The 12,589-nt window shown below is 39.0% G+C and overlaps 1 protein-coding gene across 22 annotated transcripts in view; it reads left to right on the plus strand.

Annotated features, from left to right (window-relative positions):
- The window catches only part of ilrun (inflammation and lipid regulator with UBA-like and NBR1-like domains), a 107,705-nt gene that overhangs the window by 40,252 nt on the left and 54,864 nt on the right, over positions 1-12,589 (plus strand). For 21 of the 22 annotated variants that reach the window (XR_005943949.1, XR_005943942.1, XR_005943951.1 and 18 more), the window contains exons 3-4: positions 4,386-4,583; positions 7,923-8,251. Coding sequence is in view for 6 of the 22 variants with exons in the window: in XM_041194854.1 (XP_041050788.1) it covers positions 4,386-4,583; positions 7,923-8,251 (527 nt within the window). In the remaining 16 variants the exon portion in view is untranslated. Of the gene's footprint in view, positions 1-4,385; positions 4,584-7,922; positions 8,252-11,093; positions 11,163-12,589 lie in introns of those variants that run through there. The other variant, XM_041194855.1, reaches the window with a different exon arrangement.

Here is a 12,589-nt window from a genome sequence, read left to right on the forward strand (position 1 = left end):
ACCATCCTCCTCCATTTCCTCTCCACTGTTGTCCACATCCTGAGTTGCCATTCGCCTAGTCCCATACTTTAGTAATTGCAGCAAGAAAATCATTTGTGATGGCGTCTCTTCCCACTTCCACACTTGCCCTGGTTTTCCTCCAAAAATCTATCCTTGACTCTTTCCTATTTCTCATCTGCATAACTTCATTTGAATATAATGCATCAGTTTCCACAAGTACGTTGACAGCACCCAGCTCTATCTAACCACCTTTCTGTTTCCAAATTGTTAGACTATTAGACATTTGATACTGGATAAGCATAAATTCCCTCCTGCTGGACATTGGAAAGACTGAAGCCGCTCTTCGGTTCCTGCCAAAAATTCTGTTCCCTAGTCACCAACTCCACCATTCTCCCTGCTATTAGTTTGAGGCTGAACCAGATTGCTTGCAACTTAGAATCATATTTGGCCCCGAATTAACTTATACCCGTGCTGTCACTTAAACCCCTTATTTCAGCCTTTAACTGCGTGAGACTCAGCCCTTGCCTCAGTTCATCTGTTGCTGAAATCCTTGTCCATCCCTTTGTTACCCCCAGACTTGTCTATTCTAATGCATTCCTGGCCAGCTTGCCACATTCCATCCTTTGTATAATCGAGGCCATCCAAAACTCTGCTCCCTGTGTCCTAGTTCACACCAAGTCCCATTCACGCATTACATCTGTGCTTGCTGACTGACGCTGGCCCACTATTGAGCAACATCTTGATTTTAAAATTCTCATCCTTGTTTTCAAATTCCTGTATGGCTCACCCCTCTCTTTGATATCTCCTTCAGCCCTGCAATCCTCTTGAGATCTCTGTGTTCCCCTAATTTTGGCCCCTTGAGCATCCCTGATTTCATTCAGTCCACCACTGATGGCGGTATCTTCAGCTGCCCGGTATCTTCAGATGCCTGGACTTTAAGCTCTGTAATCCCTAAATGTCTGCTCCCACCCCTCCCTCTCTTCTCATTCAACATGTTCCTTTTAAACTTAACTTTTTTTTTGCAAGCTTTTGGTCATCTGCCCTAATATTTCCTTATTTGACTTGGTGTCAAGTTTTGTTCATTTTTCTGTGAAGAGTTTTGGAATATTTTGAGGTCCCAAAGTTGAAGGTGTGATTATAAATACAAGTTGCTGTTATTGTGAAAGGCAAACTAAGCCATTTAAAATTTACAACAGACATCAAATTTGTTTCATAATCTGATAGATGTGTATATTAGTTTGTAGTTGATGGAAACCTATGTTATTTCACCTAGGAATAATTTTTCAGTGATTGAGCTGGAATAGTGGTATAGTTTTGAGTGAGCGTTGAGGAGATGGCCGGTGGAGGGGGGAGGCATGTAAAATCGAGTGGAATGATGGGGTTGCCATTCCCATAATCTTCCTGTTTCTGCTAGTATTCCACTAGTGACTCAGGAGATGGTGGACAGTCCACTCACCCTTGGACCAATTAATGTCACTTATGGACCCCTTCCTGCCACCGTCCATATGTTACCAGTGGTGGATAGGCATCTTGTTACCTGGGGAGGCTGCCCAGTAAAACTGAGAGGCCCCCCTGCAGCTTGGGGGTGAGGTGGGGGTTTTCCTGATTGGGTACCATTTGGATGAAGGAGGGCCTCCTGAGTTGCAAGGGCTGCTCTCACTGCAAGACTTCTCCCTCCCCTTCCCCCTTCTTGCCCCTTCATCGGGCTCTGGTGATCTCTGCCGCAATCTTTACCCCCGGCCTCTTCAGTGGTAGCTGGCATGGGGCCTGCTACAGCCCCAGCAGTGATTACTGCTCCTCGTGACACTGCCGGGACTTGAACTGCCAGTCATGTGATTGGCCAGTGTTTCTTGGAGCTGCAACATCCTGCTTCTGAGGGGCTGAAGCCATGACTGCAGGCAACTAATTGCCCGAAGAGCATAAAGTTCAGTCATGGTTCGCAGAATCAACAGGCATGCTTGCCCTCACCTTCCAACTGGTGGGTGGGGCAAGAAATCCTTGTCGATATATGCACTTTGTTGTCTAATGTTGGGGAAGAAGGCTCTGGTGATGGGAGCCTTGGTTTAGTGAAACCTTGTCATGTTTCCACATTAGTCATGGGAACCGTACGATGGTGGCATTGATCAGGGAAGTCACTTTGGTGTATTTAGGAAATTTTTAAGCCCTAAGATCATTTGTTGAATACATTAGGATGAGGCCATAGTTGTGCCTTGTTCTGTAGCTCTCTATTTTATATTCACACTGAAGGATGAAAATTATGATACAATTGCTGGGTGTTATGGAAGTAATTGATATTTGGGTTGTAGTATCCTAAATGATATAATAACTATAAATTGCAAAATTGTGACACAACTTTAAAAATATTTCAGTATTTGAATACAATACAAATATAGTAATAACACTGCAGCATTTAATAATTGAAATAAATCAAATTACATCCAATTTGAGAAGTAATCAATTGCAAAGCAATTGTCAACATGTGGCATAAAACTATTGCTGAAAATCTTACTGGCACTTGCTTTTTTTTCTCTTTCTACCCTTGTGAAAAGTATAGCCGGTAAAGTGCACTTAACCCTCTCCTTTAACAGATGGTCAGAAAGTGGCTTTTTTCCTCCACTCTTCATATTTCCAGAAATACTGGCTGTCGTTTGGCATTTTCTTACAACTATGTGGCTGTGATGGGCACTTGAACCGTCTCAAATTAATAAATTCAATTTATCAGTTTGTTTCATCACCTCAAGTTGTCACTGCCACTGCCGGTACTTGGCCCTTTATAGCTAAAATGCCCTCTTAAGGATTCAGAAGGACAAATCTGTACATTACAAATCTGCAGTGCAAGTCCATGCCTTGTACTCTGTTTCAACATGTTGTGTCTTGAGAATTGCACCATCTCTCAAAAGGTAATACATTCCCATCCATCGAAATGTTCCTCCACCTGTAGCTGGTAATCTCAAATTCAGTTTCTTAAATGCCCATGAGATCTCAATATGGAGTGATGGGCATGTGAAATTTTTGACACTATGTTCCTTTGAACTTTCAAAAAACACATGATTTACAGATTTGCCCTTCTTGGTTTGGGGTGTTTTGGAGAGCATTTTTGGTTGACAAAAATAAGACTCCATGAAAGAGGGTCATGTTTCCATGTTGGTCATGAGCAAAGCACAATGTATTTATTATTTTATATCCTAAACATATCTATCGAATATAATCGGATAAGTTGGATTCAGGTCTCCTTTTGAATCAGGGTGAATTACTGGCAGTAATAGATGTTTGCCGTCGTGGTTTGGAATAAGAGACAATTAAATAAATTAGTACATGGAAGTTTATTGATTTAAGTGCAGTTTAATCGATAATGTAAAATAAGCCCAGTGATATGTCTGAATGAGAATCTTTTCTGACTAACTCCTGTCAGTGATGCTTCTCTTGTTTATTGAGGGACATTTAGGGAAGAAAAAGTATGAATAAATGTTTTTAGTTCATGCTGGAGTTGAAATCCATGTTTTACCTTTTGTGAATCAAATGATTTATTTTGTGTTAATTAAAGCTTATTCTTTACTCTGTACTTATGCATTTTCTATTTTAGTGTTGCATTTCAGAATTAGTTTGTGGAATAAATCAATTAATCATTTTTCCCCCTAATTTGGAGTGTTACATTTACTTCAGTGGACTGAGTTAGTAATTTTTCCACAGAGATAAAAACAAAAAAAAAAACTGCGGATGCTGGAAATCCAAAACAAAAACAGAATTACCTGGAAAAACTCAGCAGGTCTGGCAGCATCGGCGGAGAAGAAAAGAGTTGACGTTTCGAGTCCTCATGACCCTTCGACAGAACTTGAGTTCGAGTCAAAAAAAAGTTGAAATATATTTCAACTCTTTCTTGGACTCGAACTCAGAACTTGAAGTTCGAGTCAAAAAAAAGTTGAAATATATTTCAACTCTTTCTTGAACTCGAACTCAAGTTCTGTCGAAGGGTCATGAGGACTCGAAACGTCAACTCTTTTCTTCTCCGCCGATGCTGCCAGACCTGCTGAGTTTTTCCAGGTAATTCTGTTTTTGTTTAGTAATTTTTCCAGTTTGAAGTATTAACTTTTGACAAATAACAGCAAAATACTGCAGATGCTGGAGATCTGAAATAAAAACAAAGTGCTGGAAAACTCAGCAGTTAGAAACAGAGTTAATACTTTGAGTCTAATATGACTCTTCTTCGGAACCCTGCTCGGAGTTGTATTGGACCCAAAATGTTAACTCTGTTTCTCGGTCCACAGATGCTGCTAGAACTACTGAGTTTTTCCAGTGTTTTTGTTCTTATAATAGTTTTTGACCACTTGAATTGCTATGTTTGAACAGACAATACTGGTCTCTTTGTTTTTCCCTCTCCTTCCTAGGCACAGAACAGTGGCCTCCGGGTGTGTCTTTAAAATACGTGGGAGGTGACCAATTTGGGCATGTTAACATGGTGATGGTCCGGTCACTGGAACCTCAGGAAGTTACCGATGTCAGTGTTCAGATGCGAAGTCCAACTACGCCAGCAATGTACCAGGGACAGTGGCGCATGTGTACAGCTACTGGGCTTTACTTTGGAGGTAATGAGATAAATGAGCCACCTACCCTAGTATTTTCTTATCCAAGTAATAAACAATAATTTGATTATCTCTTCTGTGGGTGAAAATTCCATAAGTCTGAGTGTGTAGAATCAGCTTTTTGGGGATCTGGGCTTTCAAAAAATGGCTATTATTGTACAAGGCCAATGAACCTGTGATAAATGAGCAAGTAATTGCATTGCATTTGTACATACTTTCTGTTGTTAGAGGGTATTCTTGCATTTCTGTGGCTTTAACATCACTGGAACTGGGGTGTCCAAACTATAATCTGTCAGAAATACCTATGAATCCTGATAATCTGGCCCATGAAGCTGAGGTACCTCTTGTTGCAATTCTGATGGTTACACTGTTATGACCTGGCAGATGTGGTGTGCTAGGTAGACCAAATCCACAAGGGAAACTTGGTTGTGCTTTCACAATGGTTTTGCAATTTGTATTTATTACGAGATGTGTGCATTGAATTCCGAAGTAATGCATCCGCTGAGACCTTTAGTGATTTAAAAAAAATTAATTAAAATGTTTATTAACAAAATAAAAGATTTCAAGTACATGTAAATGACTGCAATTACTACTATACCAAATGCTAAAATTCCTAATTGACCTGACTCCCAGATACACCCCCCTTTAAGGCAACAGTCCAAAATAGATTTTAGATTTAAAACAAAACCAGCAAGTTAACACAATACCCACTTGACAGTGGAATTTCTAATGGTTTCCTCAACTTAAGTCACTTTACACAGCAGACTTATGCACAACTGGCTGGAGTCTTGAAGGCTGTTTCTCACACTCCTGTTAGATCTTATGTGCCCTCTCCTCACATAGCCTTTCATTCTCCTTTATATATGTTTCTCACTCTTTTATTGTAAATTCTGTTGTTCCATATGTCTTTGAAACTGTATCTCCCTCATAATATAAAAACTTTCATGTTGCCAAGATTGTCAGTAGCCTTTGGGAAAAATAAATACATTCCTTAGCCTTGCTTATCTGGCTAGTTGTAAACAGACTAACATCCCTTTGAAAAAACAATGGAAATTCCCTTCACACCTTACATGCTAAGCCAGCATCCATGTTCACTCATTAGCATCTCGAGCACATTTCTACACCTAGCTTCTTTTGATGATTTCAAGCTTGCAATCTGCTTGACTCCAAATGTAATTAAATTAACCAGACAGAACCGCCTATGCCTACACCTATAAACCTACTTCACAATAAACCAGAAAAAAATTATGAGAATTATTATACTTTCGTAACAACACAGTTGGTCTTTTTTTTAACTTTGTTTGCCTGGAAGTTTTGCAGAAGGTCTTTCTTGACAATGTTGTCTAATGAGTGGATAGATCCTCAATCAGAACAGTAAGATCTGTTTGTATCTGCAACTTGAGATATAAATACATTAATGGGACATTTATATTTAGCTTTATAGCTAACCCCTAAGGCTCCATAGTATGCACCTATGCTGCCACAAAGAGAAAAAGCTTTGATATGCTTCTAGAAAAATTCTGATCCTTCATCATTCTACAATTTTGCGTCCTTTTGATTTTAATAGGGTAAATATTTCAGCTTTAAAATGTTTGTACACTATTTTAAACTTGGAAGGTTATTCTTCTGTTTTACCTGCCCCTCACCACTCCCCTCTACTACTTAATCCTTTCTCTTCTACTTAATCCTCTTAAATAAAGTCGTCTTTTTTTGTTCATAACATTTTTTGATAAAGATCACCATTTGGTAAGATGATAGCCTGGTAGGAAAGCTTGTATCTTCCCAATGCTTTTGTGTAAGAAACTGTGATGTTCGTGCATTTCAGCTAGGTTCACCCTTGAGTCCTTTCTTTGTTCCTGCTTACTTCTTTCATGCCCTTGCTCCCTCCCCACTTAGCAAGATGTTAAATACACAAAATGTAACAGGTTTAGACAGATTCTTGAATATAGAGGATAGCATGTTTTCTTCTGCATTATGCTCAAAGAGCTTTCACCACTCTTTATTCGGAATTTGTCAAATTGTAGAAAATTACATTTTAACTTTTTGTGAACCAGCATAGAAAGAGAGCACTGCTGCTGTAATTAATGCCAACATTTATTTCAGTTTCCCAGAGAAGCTACTTTGGACTTGAAATGAACGCAAAATTTAAGAGAATAAATCTGGCAAATATCACTATTAGATTGTGTTATTAAGCAACTGATGCAACAGCTTTGTTAATATAGCTGTTCTTGCCCCTTTAGTTCCCAATATAGTCGAGGTGGACAATTTTGCAAATGGCTAAATAAGCATCACTCCAAAAAGAATGTTGGCAGGATGATGAGTTATATCTATGATTTTATAATGAGATAAATTCATTCCCTTAACAGTATTGCTTTTGAAGTAGCACAGAGTGGGCTACGCACTGTAAGGAAACACTGGGATGAGAGTCATCTCTTGACTGTGCTTGTGTGTCTCCTCAGTGATTATAGAATGATATTTGAGACTTGGGAAAAGGTTCCCTTGTGCGTTTTTAGTTGGGCCCCGTGCGTGGCATGGAATGATGAAAAAATCCTTCTCGAGGAAGTCTTTCCTGCTTAATTCCTCAGTGGGTACTAAACAGGAAGGAAACTGGTTTAATCTCAGGTCTGTTGTGGTAAGATGCCATAGTTGATGTAAATCCTTCTGAGTAGAGCAGTGAAGGGGGAGAGGATGTGGCTAAGGCCCTGATTGCAGTTTAATGACTGTGTCCCTCCCTTTGTTGAAAGTAGATGTATCACTATGAAAATAAAAGACTATGTTTGGCTGTGGTGCTCCTTCATAATTAAACAGTGTTGCCATCATTAAAGATAAGCTCCTTGGAAAGGCCACATGTTGTGAGTCGAAGTCTGCTCTTAAGGAAACGGCAGAAAATTGGCAGCAAAGGGAATCATATTGAATTATCCTTCCTCTTAAAGCAATACAATATAAAATTTGGAAATCTAATGTAAAAAACTTGCCATTTCAAGCACTGCCCTTTAGAAACATTTTTCCTTTCTTTACCGATGCTACCTGACTTTGAGCATTTGCACTACTAGCTGTCTTTATTCCTCGTTTTTCCTGTCCCTTTCCAAACAGGCTTTTCCCCAGGGCAACAAATAAGTCAGAGAAGGAAAGATAGTTTGCAATTCTTATGCATACAATATTTATAATCTTAACTGGAAGCTCATCTTTATATATTTTCAAAAAAACGTTTGCATGGGGTGGAAAATATTTAAATGTAAGTTGTACTGAGTTCTGTGGGTTATTAGTGTTTTAAAAAAACAATTTTAACTCAGTCATAATTGCCATGCTTATCATAATTCCATGCTTTTGTGTCACTCTCAGATGTGATTTGGGTGATTCTGAGTGTTGAAATCGGAGGCCTTTTAGGAGTTACGCAGCAGCTTTCTTCATTTGAAACAGAATTTTCTTCACAACCCTGTCGCAAGATTGAAGGCAATTTTAACCCTTTCGCTTCACCACAGAAAAACAGGCAATCTGAAGACAACAATGTGAAGGACCCCGGGGGCCAAAGTACAAATCCCATTAGTAAAAATTCATGGGGTCCAACTGAAGACCAAAATGAACAAGATCAAAATGGACTGTCGCAGAACTCTGTAAATATCTCCCCTAACAGTCACTCTAGCAACTTATCAGTGGTGACTTACAGTCAGGTAAATACAGAATGATTTATTTTGTTTGTCCTTTTTTCTATTTTTTATATGCATGTGTGAGTGAGCTTATGAAGTTGAGGGATGATAGTGTTGGGAGAGAACTGTTTCCCATTTTATACCTTGAAGCACCATTTGAAGATCCTTAGCTCAGGTCATTCTGCAGGCCAGATGTCATAGGAGCTTGACTCTGTTTTTATTCTTGATGCAAGTGAACCTTAACTTCAGAAGCGATTGCTGGATTAGTGAGATTGTGTTAACATTTGAAAGTGGCCTTTCTCATCTTATACTGTAAAATTGGAGCTGAACTACCCAATTTGAAGTACTCTTGCCATTTTATCTTGGATTGTAATGATGCATTGTATTGGTAAGCTTTTTCTCTTATTTTACCCCCTGGATAACAACAAATATCGATGGCTGCATTTTCTGTGACCTGCAATTTGACATAAAATCCCTTTGAGTGCTATTTTCTTGACACGGGAGGTGTACCACATTTTGCATCCTTAGCTTCATAAGAGTATTTGAATGCTTACAGAGGCTGAAGAACACAAATGTATGTTAATAGTGTTCTGTAAATAAAATGAAAAATCTCAACTTTGTTTTATAATTCATTTTAAGTTTCACTGTTTTGATTCTTAACTGTCTTTTTCTAGTTTGGTATTTTACCTGTTTTCTTCCTTAATCTGCCCAGTTCAAACTGCTTTATCTCAGTCACGAGTGTGATACACTGCCTGTAGCTGAATCCTTTGCATCTGATATTCATACTAATCCCGTTTCAGACAATCTTGGTCTTTTCCTTGCCTTAAGCATAGTGCAATGTGTGGTCCAAAATTGGTGCAAGTGAGTTGGCTTGTCTGTTACTTGTGGCCCTTCAGCTGAGGATCCAACTTCCCTTGTTGGCTACACTATAATATACTGAATTTTATTTTTGAAATTTGAAAATCTGCTTCCTTGTGTGAAACCCAGAACTGGTATAATCCTGAAATGCCAGTTTTATAAACTGGGTAAACACATATACTTAGCATGCTCTTTATTAAGTGTGGATAATATTTGGAAACTTCATGTGCATTACCTTTAATTAGGGATATTTTTCCCTTCTCCAAGACTCTTAATGCCTCATCGTTACTTTGGACAGAAGGGAGGCTGTAGGAAACAGTTTTTAAACAGTAGGGAGATCCCAGATTGAAATGCTGGTTTGTGCTGCTCGCCAGGTTTCACCAGGGCAATGATGAGTCAAAAGGAACATTATTATTAGCTGTGTTCTCAGCACAAGGAAGGAAGAAGTTTCTTGGGGTTTATGTCCTTAAGCATGAATTAATAACCCAATCTGGATGTAAAGGGGAAGACTGGAGAAGGATTTGGTCCCCTTCTGCTGATTCTGCCCTCAGATAAACAGGTTTCTACATGGTGTTATTGTCTAGGTACCAAGGTCAGCTGGTGCTCGGGGAGCCATATTCCACTGTAATTCATAGCTAATCAGGGCAGGAGTGTTAAGAAGGGATGTTTAGGAAGAAAGCTCTTCACAAGATTGTTCTTTTTGATTCTAATTTTGAAAAAAAATGCAGAATAAGGTAACAGAAAATCCAGTTTCAGTTCTGCCCCTTTCATCAAAATGATTCAAATAAAAGTCTGAACAGGCAGTGCACTTGATATTTTACAGAGACAACTTGAGTACATTTTTCATTGAAAGAAATACTCCACATGGTGGAAATATGTATTGTATCAGCAGCAGTAAGATGACCTATGAGCTGACTGGCCCCAAACAGGGGAGGACAGGGAAACCTCTGCAGAGCTGCCTGAGTGAAATAAAAACTATCTTCATATGAGGCCCTTCCTGTAAAGATTATCTTTGTCCTTCTTTCAAATAACAGGATCATAATGATATAATGTTCAAGGTAGTACGGTATAGGGATGTGATGGGAATAGCTTAACGCAATATTAGCATGATCAGTGTATACTGCAACTTGAAATATCCTTTGATTTAATTGTGAAAAATTGTAAGGATTGTGCCTTGTTTTTGTATGCTGATCTACCAGTGCTGTCGGCAACTGAAATCACTTTAAATGCTCAGTTGCTAAAAGGTGTTATGTTTCCCAAGTACTACTGTATTGGATGGAGTACTGTAGTTTTTGATTTACTGTAGATGGCATACTGGCATGGGACAGTGAAATGCATACGTTTCCAGTGTGAGTTTTTGATCATATCTATTTGGTGTTAAATGTCTATTTTGAATGTGAAAACTGCCAATGTGAATGCACTGCAAAGAAAGTCTGTGGCCTAGCCAGCGATGTCCACATCCCATGAATTAAAAAAAACCTAAGTGGTTTCCTTTGCTCATGGGCCAAATCATTTTGATGATAACAGTTCTGAGTAAGTTTCTTGATTCGCCCAACTGAATCATTAAATTGACTTCACACCCAATTTTGTTTCTCCATTACAATATATCCCTTCATTTTTTTGCTGTAATGTGGTATTTGGAAGCTAATTGGCAAAGCAACAGCGAAATCTTTTCAAATTTACAAAGTAGCATTTCAATCTCTAGGAGAATGTCTGATGACTAAACCCCCACTTCTCACTCGTAGTGTTTATCAGCTCTAGCTTTGACTTCAGACTAGTTTTCCAGGTCAAGAATATTCCTGATATAACTGTGTTTAAATCTCGCAAATATTTTCCTGATGTTGTCATATGTTGCAGTTATAACTTGGATTGGACGTTGCAAGTGGAATTTTCTTAACAGCTGTAGTGTAAATAATACCATTGGGTGTTTTGACAAACAGTTTTATTTATTTAATAAGGGAGCTTGCATTAGTGTGAATGTGATAAACTTCTACCTCTATAATTGCAGGACCAAATCCTGTCAGAGGCTGGGTTCAACACACCTGAAGTCACAAGTTTGTAAGAATTCATAATTAATTGAACACAATCCTATTGATGATAAACAACCAGCCTTATTAAGGCAAGAAATTCTCCATGAAGGTCTCGTTTTAATCAGCATGAAAGACGTAAGGGATTCTCCAAATGCTTGCAGGGCAGGGGAGAAGAGAAGAAGAATAACATTAGTTTAACAGCTTGGGTTTCAACATTGATGTTGATAGTAGCTACAGTATAACCCTTTAAGGTCATATCTTACTATTTTTCTCTCTGCTCAGAAGGCTTACTTTGTGAGTCTTGGGTCATTTTCACAAACTACAAAGCCAAACAGATAAAAGCCCTTGGTGCTTAGAATGGCTTAATTGTAGATCAGTTAATAAAGAGGTCACTGAAATACAAAAAAAAAGTTGTACGTGAAAACTTGCGAGAATCCACTTATGGCATACATTGCATTTTTAATTCTGAGTTCAACCACAATCTTGATCTGACCTAAGTAATTCTGAGCTGCTAATTGCTTCCCCTCAATACTATATTATGCTACAGGAGGTGATATTGTATATTGTTTTGTGTGCTGTACCATAGTGTAATATATAAGGTTATGCCTGTAATCTTCACTTGCTCAGTTCCCAGTTGGAAATGGAAGTGCATGGGAGAGAAGTTGGTTTGTAGCAAAACATCTGGGATCTTTGGAATAAGCCGTGGTAAATTAGAGAGCAATTGGTTATTTTAAAATTCTACTTAAAAGCTCTTAGTGTGTATTGTGACCAATCCCTTGAGGAATTGATTTGAGACTAGAATCCTTCAAAAGGCAGAAAGGATTGAAGGAATTTACTGGTGTCCCGGGTCTTAGAAAATGATTATTGTGTTATTTTGGTGAATTTTTGATTACTCTGTCCAGTACAAGCTCAATTTGTATTGGGCAGGCTAAAAACTACTGAGGACAGCTTTTTTCCATGGATGACTTAGACTTTTATGAAGTTATGAGCAGCCTCTTTATTTCAGTGCTGTGCAGTTGAATCTGTCCACATGTGAGCATTTTAATTACTCCTCAGGTCTAAGCCCATTGTTCCCTCCCTCATTTATTTCCCCCTTCCTCTTTACACCTCTTTGGTTTACCTTCTCTTGCCTCCCTTCTGTCTCTCATCTAGTCATATCGCCTTTCATTTCTCCCCAGTCTAACAATTTGACCTCGCCCCTCAACTACTACCCTACCTCATGACTATTCCTTCTCACTCTCCTTGCATCCATCCCAGGCTTGAATGCCTCTTGAATAACCCACAGCTTCCCTTTGTCAGGATTCTCCAAAGGTCCCACCGAGGCACTTGTTGCTGCCTCCTTAAAAGTAGCAGTTGCAACTCCTGCATTCTCTTGGGGCCTAATCTCATCAACCTTTCTGTCTCACTCACCCCACCCACCACCAAGCTCTTGTCCTGCACCAGCAGATCAACAATCACCGCCCCTCACTGTATC

The sequence above is a fragment of the Carcharodon carcharias genome, chromosome 9, assembly GCF_017639515.1.
Source record: "Carcharodon carcharias isolate sCarCar2 chromosome 9, sCarCar2.pri, whole genome shotgun sequence".
Lineage (NCBI taxonomy): Eukaryota > Metazoa > Chordata > Chondrichthyes > Lamniformes > Lamnidae > Carcharodon > Carcharodon carcharias.